Genomic DNA, 17,179 nt, shown 5'->3' with positions numbered 1-17,179 from the left:
CTAGCATACAGTGTAATCGGTGTTACCTTGGCCTTTTGGCAAATTCTGGGAACATTCTGTAAAACTGGCAATCATATTACACACTGATTGAATCATTTTGACAAAAGAACTGACTCCATACAAACACATGACCGATTAATCACCCAGCACATACTGGCACATGAGTTTGGGGTTTTAACACTTGTTTCTTCAATGCAGTTAGGGCCCATTCCCATGCTGGTGTTGTATCTTTATTGTTATGAGTCTGATGTCTCTACTTTGGTATGAACCAATCAGTGAACTTCAGGATCCCATACACTGCTGATTCCCCATACCACGTCAGGCCTTTGTTGGCACTCCAATTGGCTGTTGCAGTTCACCCTTCAGTGGACCTGAGTTATCAGTACAGTCTGAGGGCGCTGCTGTCTGTCTCCCAGTGCCGCTGTGCCTGCAGGGAATCGTCTCTGGCAGTCTTAGGTTTTCCTGGGCCTGCAGGTCTCTTGTCCTCTCCTGGAGAAACCAAACAATTATCATTCGCTGGCCATACTGCACTTCGTGCAACCAGGACTATAGTCACCTCATCACTATGGCTAGCCCCCCCCCCCAAGGATGCATTTTAGGCCTATTATGTAGCCTAGAAATCTAGACGCACCCTAGCGGCAGCAAATTACATTTGCTTCCAGGGCTACCTATTATGTTGAGAGTGACTGAATCTGGACATGTTTTGTATTCTGTTGAAGTCAAATGTCTCACACAAAAATCCAGTGCATGTCTGTGTGTGGCTAAATGCTGTAACTTGGCAAATATCACCACTGAGAAAAGAATGCCGTGACCAGGATGTGTGTCATGGTTATGACATGATGAACAAGCTGTGAAGGAGACTTAAGTGCTCCCACTATAACCGCTCAAACTATAAACATCTACAGGTATGTGTGTGAGAGAGGGAGAAGGGAATCTAAGTGTTTGTTAATAAGAGGAGCAGTGGTGCACCTGTGAGAATGTCATGACTGTGCCAGGAAATGGGATGACCCATTGGGGAGACTCCATGGCCGATGCTCAAACTGGGGTTCTGATGGCTGTCACGGTAACTGCTCCTGAACAGGGTCGACCCAGTGGGGTTGGTGACCTCTTTCATAGCCAAGCCTTCATGACTGCGGGTCCAATTCCTATTCCTACTGCTGTGCAGAACGTTGTGCTGTATAGTGGAGGGATACTACAAATAGTTCTAACACCAGCAAGTAAAGCTACTGAATACAAGTTACCAGTATACTCTATTATTCCAGGCTCTCCATAACATATTTTGTTTGTTTGTTGTTTTGCTTTTTATGCCTGTGTATGGCTAGTACTCTGGCTTTAAACCTCTTCCAGATCTTAATCTTGAAATCTGCCTTGAAGTTACTGAGAGTTTTCTCCTCAGTCAGCATGATAAAATCAGAGTCTACATGGCTCTGATGGCTCTGTATACAATCAGGTACATACTGCCATCTACTGCCTATGCATCGTAACTACAGTAATGCGCGATACAAAAAATACCACTGTAAACACACACAACAAAAAACATGACTTAAACATGACCCTCGAAGCAATGCAGCAAAATATTACACAGTACAATTAAATAGCTTAATGTGTTAATGTAAAATCATGAGATAGTACAGCTCAGACCGGAATGATGTCCTTAGGAGAGTGGACGTCCCTGCTATGTGTTGCTGTGTAAGTAGTTAATGCATTGCTGAGGTCCAACTTGCTGTCATGCTGGGAGGGAAACTGTGGATCTCTGAGGAAAAATATCAGCGGCTGTCCTCTGGAGTCTCGCCCACTGTAGCTCTAGAGTTGACAAAAAGGAGCACGGTTAAGAAACGTACAGTTCATATAATAGTATACATCATATTTAATTTATGAAAGAAACTACCTCTAATCTTCTTGTGTCTTGGCTTGATTTGATTATGTGACAACTGGGAAAACGACTGTGTGCACAGTAAACATGTTACCATTTTCTCACCTCAGCCATGACTGTGGTATAATTCGTGTCTGTTGAGTCTGTTAGTGTGAGGGTGCTTTCATGCATGGGACGAACCGCTGGTCTCCGAGAGGATGGCCTAGGGTTGGCGGTTGGTTCTTGTTGCAAGTGGGCCATTTCTTGCCTAGAGGTCGTGGACAAGTTATCCAAAGTTACTCTACTGCCATGTCACCACCGCTGGAGGCTAGCTAGTAGACATGTAGCCTATCATCTATCGGACAAGAACCCGCACAAAAACGCTCAGGTGGGAAGTTGGACTATGACACGTATTGTTACGTACATAATATGATAACTTGAGTTCATATCTACGGTACATATCAGTTACACTTAACTCTTGATTATCTTACAGTTTCATTTAGAAATCCGGTTATCTCAACGGATAACTCTTACCCTCATAGAGTAGAATAATGTTGTTATGGTTACAGTACACAATTTCCCATGCCTTGAACCATTACAGATTGACAACCTTTTTGAATGACTAATTGAATTCATATTTTGTTCTATATTCGTAGTGGTAGCTTAGATGATTTGGCATATGTTGTGTATATATGTTGATGTTTATGTAATATTTATATGAAGTTTTCGCTACAATACACATTACACATACACAGATCACGTAAAAAAATCACACGAGATCCATATAGCTCAAACAGTTTTAACAGCACAGATGTCTATAGTATATTATTCCCTATGTGGGTGTTTTTATCTTTTGCTTATTTATTGAAGCTGATTTGAATGGCTGCTCTGGCTGCAGTGCGCATAACAGAACAGGTTCGTTCGCGCGAGAGTTCATATTTCCCAAATCGCACCGCGAATTTCCTTTCCTTCCTCTTTCCGCCATATTGCAGAACCGGTAAGGCAAATCTGTTCTACCATCCTCCTAAAATCTATGTAATATCTATGCCATCCGTCTTACTTCTGTCTGTGCTTGGACTGAAAATAATTAACAAACATCTAAAACCCCCAATATTAATTCGATTTACTTGGATTGACCCTCCCGTCCCTAAGTAATTGTCCGAGAACTTCTGCCTACAAGCCTAAGCACAGTACCCTGTGTACGGGTGGTATGTGCTCGTGCTATGGTTTGACTGATATTCGCAACGTGTTTAGCTTGCTACCACTCTGAAATATAGACTCCAGTGATTTTGGCGTGAATGGTTGTTTATATACCAATTAAAATTATGTTGTAGTAATTAGCCTGGCAAGTCAACTAGCTAACTGAATGAGTCGCTCCTCAGTAACGTTGAACTAAAGCTATAACCATCATTAGCTATCTGGCTAACACAAACGCTAACTCAGCCAGTATGGTCATTGTAACTCAACTAAATCTGGCGCTCATTTAGTTTCTTGAACATATTTATTACCGGTCCGGTGGGTATTCGGTACAATAAGTCGCTGGCATTGAGTAGTCTGTATATCATGTTTTAACAACCATTAAGCTAGTCTCTACGCTTGTTGACATTTTGTGGATACAGTGTAGCCTTTTAGGCCCGGGTAGGCTACCTTGAACTCTACGGTTGTTTTCTGTCCGTGGGGCACCCAGTGTGGACATCTTATACCGTTAACAGTTGTAATCTTTCTCTGCAGGCATCATGGTGCGTATGAACGTACTCGCAGATGCGCTGAAAAGCATCAACAATGCAGAGAAACGTGGGAAACGCCAGGTTCTCCTCAGACCCTGTTCCAAAGTCATAGTGCGCTTCCTCACCGTCATGATGAAGCATGGTGAGTCCCTTTGAATTATCACCTGTAGGGCCATTGTACACTTGCCACGATTGTCTGTTATTTTACAAGCTGCAAACTCGTCTGCATGAAACTGCATTAATATGTTCCTGGTTGTCAGTTGATGGCATGAAGTTGCTGAATTTCTTTGTAGTTGTATTCTACTCCTCTTGAAGTTAGTGGACATGCATATTAATATTTAAATGACCTTTGTTCATGATTTCAGGTTACATTGGCGAGTTTGAGATCATTGATGATCACAGAGCTGGCAAGATCGTAGTGAACCTCACAGGCAGGTTGAACAAGGTAAGGCATTATTGTAGTGTTTTAACAGGTTGTCTGTTAGTGTTCACTAGAAATGCAAGTATGTTTGAGAATATGACAGTGGCTCAGGAGGTACAGGAGTTGTTGGGCGTGACACCTCCTGACCCTGTTGTAGTGTAGTGCAGGAAACTGAGACTACGTTTACACGAAGCAGGGTATTTTCCTAAACGAATATCTGGCCATCTACGTTTGCAAATAAAACTGCATTTACACAAGACCGTTTTTTTTTTTTTTTAAATGTGTTTACACGAACCCGTGTACATACATGCTGTCATGAGCACGCCAAACCACAGTGGCAGTCTAATGATAAGCTCAAGCTCACATTAACCAATCAGAATCCTGAAAAGTTGCCCGAGCCACCGGAAATGGAAGTGTACTCTCTTCTTCGGAGCTGAATTTGCAAATGCAAACAGACAAAAAGGGTCTGCACCAACATAAACGCGATGGCTATTCTGAGCGCATCCATGATCACCTCAGCCCCAAAATGTGAAGTCGCACGTGAGAACATGTAAATGTAAACATTGGTCGCACATTTGGTGTACTTCTGTCGCATACTGTGACGTTGGCTGCCCAAAACTCCGTTTACCACAGTTTACAACCAAACGCATAAACGAAGTTTTCCAAAAAAAACACTTTGGCCGGAGTGTTTTTGGATAACCGTTTTATGGGGCGAATTCTCCGTTTGCGTCTAAATGAAAGGCTCAAACGTAGGGAAATGTCTTCGTTTATAAAAATACACATGCTCGTGTTAACAGGGTCTGAAACTCAAACTGCTCCTGATGTGCAGGTTGGTGCCTTGCATGGCAGCCTCTGCCATAGGTGAATGGGTTAATGTGAGGCATGAAATTGTAATGTGCTTTGAGTGCTCAGAGGAGTAGAAAAGTAGCCTGGTCTTGCCCTAGTTTGGGAGACGATAATTCACTAATGTTTCCCTCAGGCAAGAAAAATGTCAGGCCAATTAACGAGAGGGGAAGACTAAACCGAAACTTATTGTGGTAAACAGTAGCAGAAACACCTGCAAACATAATTTTTTTTTTTTAAAAACGCTGTTGGAAAAATGCAGAAATGTATTTACAGCAAAGTTAGACCCACATACATTGTTTCCTGAATGTTAATGCTGTTTAATGTTATTGTGAAGTTTAGGCGAAGTAGGAAGTAACGTTAGGAATCCCTGATCAATGGGATTGATGAGACTTTAGAAAAGTGCTTTATGAAGGCAGTCCATTTTCCTGTTAATAAAGCACATCTAAAATATGGCAACACTCAATGGCACAATTAGATTTTTCAGATATTGTGCATATGAAGTGAATGCATTGTCAGGGATTATGTTAATGAATGTGATATTGCGTAAGCAGTTACCTCCATTTCTTGGCGCACATGTGGTTATTCAGTACTCATGTGTGTAATGTACGGAGGGAGAGCAATGCCAGTGCTATGTCTTCGGTGCCAGCATGTTCATCGTCTGCTGGTTCTATCCTCAATCACTGGGACATCCACACAGTTTCCAGCAGCCAGTCTGCTGAAACCACAAAATCTTGTGGTCATGTTTTTAGGACGTTTAGTTTTGCTCATTTCTTGGTTGATATATGCTGTTTATGCTCCCTCTGATCTCCACTTTTAAAATGCCTATGTTGCAGTGTGGTGTCATTAGCCCGCGATTTGATGTCCAGCTGAAGGATTTGGAAAAGTGGCAGAACAACCTGCTGCCCTCAAGACAGTTTGGGTGAGTGTTTGATAAGCTTTATGGCGGCCAATCTTACTTGCACTACATCCACGCTATTCAGTTTTCACTTTTGTTGCATTTTCACCTCTCACCAATGCTACTCCTGAAACATATTCATTTGAAATCTCTGGCTTTGTGCACAGCGAATTAGAACAATGACGTATGATCCCATGGTCCCTTCTTGATTGGACCTTGCCTGTCTGTTTCTTGACCCTCCATGACCCACTTAGACTTCCACTATTAAATTCTACAAAATTCTGTATTTTACAAAGAAGTAAATGGGCATATGATATGCGCTTCAGGTGCCCCCCCCCCCTGCTGTTTACAGGTGTTCAGTACAGACATATTTGGAAATTACAAATGTGCATGTGAACACAGAACGTTTTTAAAACTAAAACAGTAGTGTGGATGTATCCTTAATTTCTGTTATGATAATGAGCTTCAGTTCACCTGAGTGACTTGGAAGATGCTTTTGATTTGTGAGACGGTAGTGCTTAACCTGAAACACTAGAGAGAAGTTCAGTGGATATTCCAGGGGTCATATGGTGTGTTCAAGACAAAGAAGAATGGTACATGAATGCCACTGAACTTAGAAGTTAGTGGCAAAGAAGTTATTCCTGACTTCATTAAGATGTGTTACTGGCCATTCTGACCTACCTTTAGATGTGTTGAGTTGACTATAAATGGATATAAATGTTTTGTATGTAAAGGTGTTCTAAGCGATGCCGGGTCACTTACTGTAAACATCACCTAACCAACCGCTAGCTGTCTTGTGTCCTGAATACACTGTATAAAAAAGAGATCTCTGTGGACAGCCCAGGCCAAAAAACAACCTGGGCAAACCTAGCCCATAAAAACATAAACTGTTCCAGCAAATCAGACGAGATGCGCGTTTAGGAGAGTTTCAATTGCACGGGAGCAGCATGGGAGGGAGGGGGAGGAAGTAGCGAGCTAGCGCTCTGTTTTGTTTGAAAGTCAACAGAAGTGACGTTACCCACCATCTCTTATAGCGCCTTTAATTGGACCTTGCCTTTTTATAAGACGAGTAGTCAGCCCAACTCTTGAGTGGTCATTGCACTCCTCACTGTTTTTGAAGTCAGCTGCCAGTAATCTGCAGCGGTGCTAGGGAGTAGGCGCATGTAGCTATGTAGAACAAGCCTAGATGGAAAGCATTCAATGTGAAAGTCCTTTGGGAGTAGATGAGTAGATAGATGGGTAGATAGATAGATAGATAGATAGATAGATACCTTATTGATCCCCAAGGGGAAATTCAAGAGTGACATCCTCATTCAAGAGAATGGCACTTAATAGTTTATGATGACTGTCAGTGGCTTCACATCTGCACTTCATTAGAAACGAGTAATGATTGGTGAAGGCATGCTGTGGCTGTGTGTAAGTATAATGGTTGGTTAACTTTTCAGAGAAGCCTGGGTATGCTGGGTGAGAGCACAATAGAGTTTTTGGTTCTATCAAGGTTAATATAGGCAACTATGCAGAAACATTTCATAGGGGTGTTAATTTTGAGAGAAACTCTGGAACTTTTTAGTTTTGAACCGGGATATTTGGATTCTGTTTAGGTGTCTGAAAGCCCTCTGATGTTGACTACTCAGAGATGAAACAGTCTGGTTTGTTCTGTCTGTCTTGGGAGACTTCATCTCTCCTAGACCTTTGCCAAAGGGTTACCCTGTGAAAGGGATGTGAATCTCTATGCTTGCTGACTTATGGGATGCTGGTAGCCCTGTCTACAATCAGTTGTTTGTGACCTCAGGCAGTACATTTGCTCTGGAAAATGGCACATTCTTGCCCATGGTGCATTTGATGTAGCCGTAGGTGGCATTGCGTTAGCTTTGAGCAAACCTGTCTGGACTGTTGGTTGGTGATCTGGTGGCATCTTTCACAGTGTTTTGTTGATGAGTGTGGGTTGCTGAGCCGAAGGTGTGGAATGTCCCTGATGCGAGGGTCCAGTTCAGCTTTTTTAGATGGCCTTTGTGTGTTTGGGTGTTTTTATGCTAGTCTGACACACAGGTGTGAGTTGGTGAGGAATCAGTGTCCGGGTCCCTGCACTAGATGGCAGACGATGCTCTTGGAATAATGGCCTGTATGCCAGTGGAGCAGCAGTGAATAGGGAGCTTGACCATTTAGTACGTTATAATCTAGATCTAGTCACTTATTAGTCTTGAGGTGAGAATGTATGGATTTTTTTTTCCAAGGGGAAAAGTAATTCTTTTTTTCCACAATTAGTAGAAGTCGTTTTTTTTTTTTTTTCATTTTCCCACAATTAGGTTTTTCCATATATTGTGCATATGAAGTGAATGTATTGGCAGTAATAAATGAGTGATATTGCGTAAGCAGTTACCTCCATTTCTTGGCGCACATGTGGTTATTCAGTACTCATGTGTGTAATGTACGGAGGGAGAGCAATGCCAGTGCTATGTCTTCGGTGCCAGCATGTTCATCGTCTGCTGGTTCTATCCTCAATCACTGGGACATCCACACAGTTCCCGCCAGCCAGTCTGCTGACATCACAAGAACTTGTGGTCATGTTTTAAGGACGTTTAGTTCTGCTCGTCTGCAGGGTGGTGTTGGTTCTGGTGTATTCATGTGAAGTTATTGTTTCGCTGTTGGTCTTTCTAACCCAACCATCATTTCTCTCTGCAGGTTCATTGTGTTGACAACCTCAGCTGGCATCATGGACCATGAAGAGGCCAGACGAAAACACACGGGAGGGAAAATCCTCGGCTTCTTTTTCTAACCATGTAATGACAGTGAAAAATAAAGCCCATTTCAGTGGACCCACGTCTGTCTGGCCTTCCTGATTCACGTCACACACTCACACACACTCACCCTTTAGAGACTCTAGTCTCCCTTCTCCCCATTTACTCTCTGGGCAGTCTGTGTGGGTTTTTAATTTGTTCAAGCAAAGAAAGGCCTACTAACAAAAAGGATTCAGCACTCTTTTGCTCACACTGGCCTATGTCCAACAACAACAAAAAACATTAAATTGGAGAGCTCAGTAGTGAGGCTAATTTTGCTTGGAAAGGTGGAATGGTTGTCAGGAGGGACTGCCAGGGGATGTGCAGAGGTGGCTGCTTAGGAGGCTACTAAGGCCAGACGCTCAACCTGAGGCATGAATATTTAAACGTGGCCCTCCCAAATCATAAACACCGCAACTGTGAAGCTCTAATTAAGCCCGACGCTGGCAAGGTGCTGGAGTGCCGCTCGAAAAGCGGCAATTAAAATCCTAGTAGTTGTAAAATCCATTCAGTCGGACAATGGCTTTAATTAAAGCCGGTCTGTGTATGTGAGAATGGATTGCCTCCTAGAGGAATGGGCTTTGACTGATTGACGATTCAGCGGAAGTGAACGAGCAACTTCAGCTATAAGTGTACTGCACTATGTTTGTGTGTGTTGGTAGCGTTCAGTTTTACTTTGCAGCCTGTAGGTGGGATGTTTTATTTCTAAGACAGCTAGACCTTGTAGTCTCAACAGATCAGGAAATTCCATTCTACTCGATATATAGGGCTTAAAGTTCTCAGGCATGGACTAAAAATACTTTATTACATAGTGTCTGAAAATTGGTGATTACTTCAGACACAATTTTTTTTTATTTGTAAACAGCAGCTCAGATATTTATTGTTCACAAGTACAAGTTCACATAGGACATGTTCCTCCGAATATTGGTGGTATATCAAAGATTACCATTACACAATAACTATCTGAGCTGAATTAGAATTAGAATACCTTCGTGGTCACTATGTGCAATGAAAATAAAGGCATTCTAATTCAGCTCAGATATTTATTGTGTAATGGTAATCTTTGATATACCACCAATATTCGGAGGAACATGTCCTATGTGAACTTGACAAACGTAAGTTTCAGATGTATAACTACTGTTGGCCTGTAGTTCAACTTGTAGAAGAAAGTATCAAAGACCTTGAAGTTGATAAAGATGGAGTAGCCATCTGTACATATTTTACATGCACATGATGGTTCTGTGAAAAGTAAGTGAATAATTGCCCTACTCTTCAATTGATAGAATAGAGACAGATGCACACACTTACTTTCTCACTCATGCCACCAGTCACCAAAAGTACGAGCAGATGTCTTGATTTTATTTACAAGATTGCATGTTGCACTTTAAGTTAACACACTGGGTGGCTTGGTGCTCTCTTAATGTTGCATACTCTGCTATCAAAAGAAACACCTTTAGGGTGCACTGTGGCGTAACAGGTAATATAGCACCCATACCCATGCACCGCTGTTGCCGTTAAGATATGTGAAAAAGATTTGTACATTTTCACCTCGGGGGGGGGGTGGGGGGGGAGAGAGAGCTTTCACATAATGTTTCTGAACTTGTAGAGCTTCTTTTCTTACTTCTGTCTGCCAGGAAGATCCTTCTAAATCTCAGCTGAGTGGAATATAGACATCGAAATAACAGGTCAGCTCTTATAGGAAGTGATGCAGAGACTTTGTATGTGTTGGCTCCTGAACTGCTTCGTAAGCAAGATATTTTAACCTCACTGTGGCTTGGAAAGATGTATTTGGGAGTGTTGAATCTTTTTTTCCAACTCTGTGTAATGCCATTTTGTAAGTGCAATGAGAAGGCTGAAGTCATCGCTGCTGTAGCTGTACGCAGGTGCGATGACCTGGAGCTGGAATATTCCATGTCCTGGCCACTATTCTTGGCGGCAGAGCTCCCATATGAATGTCTTGTGTTACAGTTACCTCGTCATAGTTGAGTTAATGGGGTGCGTTTTCCACCTCATTCTCTGGAAAAGTTATCTGGTATGTGTGTAGGTCCATATCTTACTATCGTCTCTCATGGATTTTCCAGCTCTGAGTGGTGGTGCATACCTGGCTGGCCTTAGCAGTGCCTCAGTATAGTCACATAGCTGAGGTGGGATGGAAGCCCCTTTCACGCTGAGGGGCAGAGGCATTTGATGGACATTTCTAATGCTAATGGTCCAGTTCATCGGTGAGTGAACACACAGCAGGCCCCTTTCGTCTCGCGGTCACCTAAAGCAGGGGCGCCGCTAGGGTTGTATTCCATAGTACGCACCATACGTACCCGACCTTATTTACAAAATGTGCGCTTTTGGTAAATGTAGGCTAGCCTAACATGTAGGCCTCTCCTTATTGAGTCTAAGAAAAACCTTTACATAAATTGGAACAGAAAGCCCCTCTTAGTTTGTGATGTCTGTATGCTACTGAGATCCCCTGAATTTCCCCTTGGGGATCAATAAAGTATCTTATCTATCTATCTATCTATCTATCTATCTATCTATCTAGTCACGTCAACTTACCCATGTCATCCCTTATCAATAGCCTTCCGCATGAAGCGTCTAACTTTTACAACACTGGCTGCAGGCTACGTGGGCTATAGGGGTGTTTCAAGCTTTTTAAAAGTTATGGGATGAGGGAGATTTCTCCCTCGGGAATTTTTTTTAAATTCTGGTTGCTAAACACACTATTTAAACGCAGTTTGGGAAAGACAGGAATACCTTTACAGAGCAGGGGCTCTGGCTCAAATTAGGTAAACACCTTATGGGCATCAACTTCACTGCCCAACCCGTGAAAAAGGGAAAGAAAAAAATAAATAAACCACGTTTATGTCGCGATTTGCGATAGAGAAAAACACAGTTATTGTAACCTACTAACAATAACGATTTGCTCACAACACTCTAAATACATTGCACTGCTGTTTTGGTTGTCCCAAACTTAGATGATAAGCCTACGCAGGCAAGGATTTTTAACACCCGCACCAACCCGACTCGTCATGACGCGCCTTAGCCCCAAAAAGGTTGAGAACCTCTGCTCTACGCATTAACTGAATTCTTGTTCCAAACAGTGCTTTAAAAAAAAAAAAAATAAAAATAAGCCTACAAAGCAAACAATTCAACATTTTAAACATGTGTAGACGGTGACCGTAGAGGAATCTCTCACTGCTGTCAGTGTCAGCATCACAGCTAAGAACAGTGCGTCTTTTAATGTTACGGTTAAACGCCTGAAACATATTAAGCTGCTGCTGTTGTTTTCTTTTCATGACTGAATGATTTAGGCTATAATTGAATGGAACGTTGTGTTTTTAAGCGTCAGAATTGACCCATGCAAAGCCACACCACACAGGCCAAGGCATGACAATGCTAAGTTTTCATATTTTATAGTCTATGGTTTCCATGCACACCATATTCCGGTTTTATTCGGAATAATTCCAATATTCAGATTGCACGAGTCAATAAATATAGGCTAGTTGTCACACAAGTTTTTTTTTTTTTTTTTATTGTTGTAGGCTAATATTGAATGATTTCATAAATAAAGCTGTGAAAAAATTGTAAGCACAGTGCGTACAAGATTACGCCTGCCGGCGCCACTGACCTAAAGGATCCATTTTCAAAGGACAAATGACATGGAGGGCATGGGAGTGATTCTCCATGCATAGTTGTGTGTGTCTGTAGGACCCTGGTATTCTGATGGTGTGTGTTTGTGCTGGAGAGATGTTTGACGTGTCTCCCCAGTCAGGGGTTAGCCTATGTCCTGTGGAGGCAGTAGGCCTCTGGAGGGCCTCACTTGCCCACCTCGAACTGAAGCTTTTTGTGTGTGCTGGGAAGGATGTTGCGGAGATGTAGTCTGAGCACTATAGACTACTAGCCTGGGAAACCCAGACGAACTTCCGGCAAATTTGGGATTTGCTCTGCAGGTCCTTATCTCAAATACAATTGTATTGAGAAGGGTCTGGTGTCAACCAGGCTAATAGACTACAAGTAGACTTTATGTTTGTCCAAGGAATCATCTAAATGATGCAGGCAGGCATGCAAATGTTAAAAAAGGTACATGTTTGCATCCCAGCCTTTCTTATGTACTAAAAGTACAAACATGTTCTTTAATACAATGTTTAAGTCCAAGACACTCACAAGCATTTAAATTAATGGTTGTGTTATTTTTATGATTTAAATTGATCACAAAAGAGGTGGAAGGCGTCTGTCATTCATATCAACATATAAAGCAACTAAATGCCGAAACCACAGTTGGCCACAGAAGTACCAGTGATACACTTCCTGTTCTATTCTCTACCACAGGGTGTAACCTGAATCAGTGCAAGACCACACTGCAAGACACAAAAGTCGCTCTATAGAAAAGAGCAGGAGGCCAACATAATCGTTTCTCTCACAGCAGTTTTCACTCTCTCTAATACAAACACACACACACACACACAGTTATTCTTACTCTCACTCCCACACCTTTTCCTGTGGAGAGACCCCTCCAGCCCTCGACATCTGTGTCCCCAATCTTCACATCCCGCTTGGTCTTTCCGCCATGGCAACACTGCGCATGCTGGCTTCCAGGAGGAACGGATGGAACGCCTGCCAGAGAAGTCAGACACCCCTAGCTCTTTCTCCATCTTTCTCTCTCTCCCTCTCCCCCTCTCTCTCCAGAGTGTTGACTTGGTCTTTCCGGAGCTCTCTCCTCTCCCCACGGACAGCTTTTGATGTCAGTGTGCGGCGGGGAGAAATGGCGCCGCGCTGGAACTGCTGCTGTAACAGGTGCAGCGCCTCGCATCGCCTTCCTCCTCCTCCTCGTGCACAGCTTTACATACACACAGCAGCCCCAGGCCTGTATTCATGCTGGCTTGGCTTTCATCCTGCCATCACACAAGTGATCCAATTACGATGGAGAAAGATGGCTGAGGCCCCTTCCTATTCAAGATGTTAGCGATGAAGATATGGAGGCAATTAGATTTTTTCTCCTTGGGTGTATCTGTTACATTGGTGATTTATTAACAGGCAGTTACGGATGATGATGTGGTGGAAATGGGGTCAGGATGTGGCCTTGTGTCTAATTTGGAAATGTTATTACATCGCATGAGGCTATCACAGGTTGGTGGGTCCATGTGGTGATGAGAACATTCGTTCAAGATTGAAATTTTAATAGGGAGCGCATTTGTCAGTCACCGGAACAAAACAGACATTAGAATAGAGCAAAATAAACCAGTCACCCGATCGAGTTGCGCTCGTACTTATTTATTTAGTTTCACTAGGAGCTGTATTATCAGGCAGGAAATAGAATATGTCCTTTTTCCCCCCACACAACAAAAGTGCCACTAAAGAGCAGATGGCTGCATAAATGGGCGCAATGCTATTTCTTCGGGGGTCTCAGAAGCGCACAATATGATGATGGCGCGCATTTCAGCGGTTTCCATTAAGTCTAGCCATCCCCGCTTCCTCTGGGCTCTAAATAATAACTTTTCTATCAAGTGCGAGGCCGAGGAAGTGGACTATAACATCAGCTTGGAGCCGCCGAGCGCAGTCAGGGCTCCGGCCGTTTGCTCGTGCTGCCTAAGTGCTTATTTAATGAGTCTGGTGTCAGTGTGTTTCGGGGACCAGCAGATGTGTGTGTGGGTGGGTGTGGGGGGGGGGGGGGAGGTGATGGGGCATTAACCGTCGTTTGCTCACTAGCTCACTCCACGGTTCCCTGAGAGGTGCCTCCGCTGCTCTGCGGGGCTACTAGACTGCAAATGCTGCGCTGCTGTGCTCCGTCGTATAGCTACCCCCCCTTCCCCTCCGGCGTTCGTCCGGTGCCTGTTACCACGGCACCCCAGTGCTGCCGACAGTCAGCTGCCCGGGCATGTCCATAACCCAGTTAGGAGAAAATTATCCTTGATGCCACGTGTTTAGTGATAAGGCCTGACCTGAATTGCGTTGGTCCCTCAGTTAAACCCATCACTGACTTGTATTGGAGCTGACGGGGCTTACCAACCAGTTCCGCTCATGTTCTGAGAAGATGATGAGTAACATATGCTGCTACATGAGGATGCAGAATATCGTGTCTCACCTCTTGACCTCTCCCCTTGTGAGATAAATCAAAGCAATTTGGCACAGTGGCGTTCAGGTCAGACTCAGACGTATCATTCATTTTCGGCGTCCAGAGCAGTCACCCCCCCCCCCCCAAACCACTTCACTCTTCCATGCCCCTTGCAGGATAAGCCGCCGGTTTGGCGGCTGCCGATGCCAACTCCTGGCCGAGTGACTTGAATCCGCCCGACGGAGGGCACTGTGAGGACAGCAGGCGTGGGCCCGGTGCCCGTTACGGTGCCATATTAGTGGCATTAGAGCGGTACGGTGGGGGAGGAGGGGGAGGGGTGGAGGCGCGGCCAGGCCAGGCCATGTGTCGGCGCGTGGCTGATGAGTCAATTAGTGGGCTGACAGCAGGGGGCAGGCTGTCCTGCTGCTGCAGCAGACCGGGGCCTGGGAGGAGGGGACCTACAAACACATACGCACGCACACACACATGCGCTGGCCTAATCATCTGCATTACTGATGAACACTCCTGTGCTGTGTCTGTGTGGTCTGTGGTGTGTGTGTGTGTGTGTGTGTGAGAGAGTGTGTGTGTGAGGCCAGAGAGCTGAGGCCAGTGCACACACATGCTTACACACATGCTCATATGTTACACAGGCATGCATTTTGATATGGTCCTCCTGAATCACAAACATATGTATTTGTCTACAGAGAGCTTCAAGTTACTGATTAGTGAGATTGATCAATCACACACACACACACACACACACAGACACACACATTTTGGTCTGCTTTCTAAGCCACATAACACTTTCACTCTCAGACACACTTTCACTCACACACACACTCACACTCACGCACTCAGGCACAAAAAAACAAAAACACTTTATGCGGCTCCACAGGAGAGGGACAAAACTCTGATGTGAGAGTGAAATGGGAGAGGGAGTGACAGAGGTGGAGAGAGAAGCCTGCTGTTTGAGGAGGCTGTCTGCCAGTCTGCGGCCTGCTGGAGCCCAGGTGACATCCAGGTAGGCCGGCCGGCGGAGAACAGACCGTCCTCTGTGGAGATCAGCGCACCGGCGGGCCACACCGCAGACCCGTGCTAAAGGTTACACTGTCAGCAGCCTCGGAGCAGCAGGTCCCCGCGCACCGCCGCTGAAATGAACACTGAATTCATTTGAATAATTTAACACACACACCTACTCAGAAAGTTTACACACAGACACACACACACACACACACTGCCAAAGCCATTCTCTCTCCTCCTACAACATCTGTTTATCCTAGTTCTCTAAAGGTAAACAAAAGAAGTACATATAAAGTTCAGTTTATATGATGACTTAACGTGAACTTACCACACTGAATGAAACATGGTTTCTCTCTTTTTTAAAACAGCTCTAATCCCAGTTGTGTGAAAACATTTCTTTCTGAGGGTAGACCACATTCCCTGCTTATCTGCCAGACCCCTTAATTACCTGTGGTCCCGGAGTATTACCACTTCACATTTTTTCCAATGGACTGACTTGGTAGGCAATAATAGGCCTACCTAGTTCAAATAACAGAGAAATTGGAGGTAAAATACTAAAGCATCTTGAATTGGTGTCTAAGAAATGTTTACCTGCTTCAGATCAGTACCATTACAAACGTGGCGCTGTGTGAGCTTTCATAAAATGAAATGAACTGTCCTTAAAGAAGCACTATGCAGGTCTGGTTATTCCTTCGCTGTTTTGGGGTTTTTTGCCGGATTTGGGCTCGCATTTTTCACTACACAGCTCCCCCTGCAGCTTCGGTAGCAAGTGACTGCTACGCTAAACCCCCACTAGCTAGCAAGCTAGCTATCAAGAAACCAAGCTAAACACATACAGGGCTCACAATAAAACGGTCGAGCAAACACATTGTTCAAGAGACTATCAAACCACATTACAAAGACGAAGTTCACCCAAGGGTAGGCTACTTTCAGCAACAAAGCCAAGTCGGCGTCCATTTTGCAGTCTTCAGAGTCTCTCACTTGACGCCATTCCTCAAAAGCTCGCCCTATGTTCACTCGAAACTACAATCTGACTACATTTTCGAAGCGCGATTGGATACTTCCGCTGAGTCACATTCGGATTTAACCGGACCGGGTCCAGAAAGTTGCATATTCGTTTTTTCAGCAGAAAAGCGATAGGGGGAGACGAAGCACCCACCAAACGACCCAGAAAGTGTTGTAGAACCATCAGAACGACTCTCGACTTGCATAATTAAGGTAATTTTTGCTAAAATTGTTGCATAGTGCTTCTTTAAAGGCACTCTAAGCGATGCTGGGTAACGTCACTTCAGTTGACCTTCAAACAAAACAGAAAGCTAGCTCGTTACTTCCTCCCCCTCCCTCCCGTGCAATTGAAACTCTCCTGAACACGCATCTCGTTGGTGATTTGCTATAACAGTTTGTTATGTTTTTATGGGCAAGGCTTGCCCAAGTTGTTTTGTGGCTGTTTTTGGAGCCTGGGTTGTCCACAGAGATCACGTTTTTTTTACAGTGTATTCAGGACACAGGCAGCTAGCGGATGGTGAGGTGATGTTTGCTGTAAGTGACAATAAATATTTTAGCCTAAAAAATGTATGACATCACTTAGAGCACCT

The 17,179-nt window shown here is 44.0% G+C and overlaps 2 protein-coding genes and 2 non-coding genes across 4 annotated transcripts; 3 read left to right on the top strand and 1 right to left on the bottom strand.

Moving 5' to 3' along the window:
- Positions 1-27: 27 nt before the first annotated feature.
- LOC143103280 (uncharacterized) lies at positions 28-2,228 on the bottom strand. The gene is made up of 4 exons (XM_076267095.1): positions 1,979-2,228; positions 1,642-1,803; positions 970-1,174; positions 28-489 (listed from the first exon to the last, which is right to left on the bottom strand). The coding sequence occupies exons 1-4, from the start codon at positions 2,111-2,113 to the stop codon at positions 380-382; spliced, it is 612 nt and encodes a 203-aa protein (XP_076123210.1). The 5' UTR covers positions 2,114-2,228; the 3' UTR covers positions 28-379.
- A 556-nt stretch (positions 2,229-2,784) lies between these two features.
- On the top strand, positions 2,785-8,557 carry rps15a (ribosomal protein S15a). The gene is made up of 5 exons (XM_076266220.1): positions 2,785-2,849; positions 3,584-3,721; positions 3,945-4,024; positions 5,680-5,765; positions 8,424-8,557. The coding sequence occupies exons 2-5, from the start codon at positions 3,589-3,591 to the stop codon at positions 8,515-8,517; spliced, it is 393 nt and encodes a 130-aa protein (XP_076122335.1). The 5' UTR covers positions 2,785-2,849; positions 3,584-3,588; the 3' UTR covers positions 8,518-8,557.
- On the top strand, positions 5,401-5,537 carry LOC143103369 (small nucleolar RNA SNORA57). The gene has a single exon (XR_012982787.1). It is a non-coding gene; the product is annotated as a small nucleolar RNA SNORA57 (small nucleolar RNA).
- On the top strand, positions 8,121-8,257 carry LOC143103368 (small nucleolar RNA SNORA57). The gene has a single exon (XR_012982786.1). It is a non-coding gene; the product is annotated as a small nucleolar RNA SNORA57 (small nucleolar RNA).
- Positions 8,558-17,179: the final 8,622 nt, after the last annotated feature.

This window comes from Alosa pseudoharengus, unplaced genomic scaffold (genome assembly GCF_046254945.1).
Source record: "Alosa pseudoharengus isolate Yale_2024_CS ecotype anadromous, Long Island Sound unplaced genomic scaffold, YU_APseudo_1.1 YU_APseudo_1.1_scf_4, whole genome shotgun sequence".
Classification (NCBI taxonomy): domain Eukaryota; kingdom Metazoa; phylum Chordata; class Actinopteri; order Clupeiformes; family Clupeidae; genus Alosa; species Alosa pseudoharengus.
Note: the sequence above shows the minus strand (reverse complement) of the source record. Positions and strands in the feature narration are given on the sequence as shown.

What these genes read in the sequence shown, in the direction of transcription:
- LOC143103280 (XM_076267095.1), bottom strand. Translation starts at nt 2,113, where the DNA reads ATGGCCCACTTGCAACAAGAACCAACCGCCAACCCTAGGCCATCCTCT. An exon ending in CTCCTAAGGACATCATTCCG is followed by an intron (nt 1,175 to 1,641) that starts GTCTGAGCTGTA and finishes TCCACTATACAG; the next exon opens with CACAACGTTCTGCACAGCAG. An exon ending in CAGTCATGACATTCTCACAG is followed by an intron (nt 490 to 969) that starts GTGCACCACTGC and finishes TGGTTTCTCCAG; the next exon opens with GAGAGGACAAGAGACCTGCA.
- rps15a (XM_076266220.1), top strand. Translation starts at nt 3,589, where the DNA reads ATGGTGCGTATGAACGTACTCGCAGATGCGCTGAAAAGCATCAACAAT. An exon ending in TCACAGGCAGGTTGAACAAG is followed by an intron (nt 4,025 to 5,679) that starts GTAAGGCATTAT and finishes CCTATGTTGCAG; the next exon opens with TGTGGTGTCATTAGCCCGCG. An exon ending in CTGCCCTCAAGACAGTTTGG is followed by an intron (nt 5,766 to 8,423) that starts GTGAGTGTTTGA and finishes TTCTCTCTGCAG; the next exon opens with GTTCATTGTGTTGACAACCT.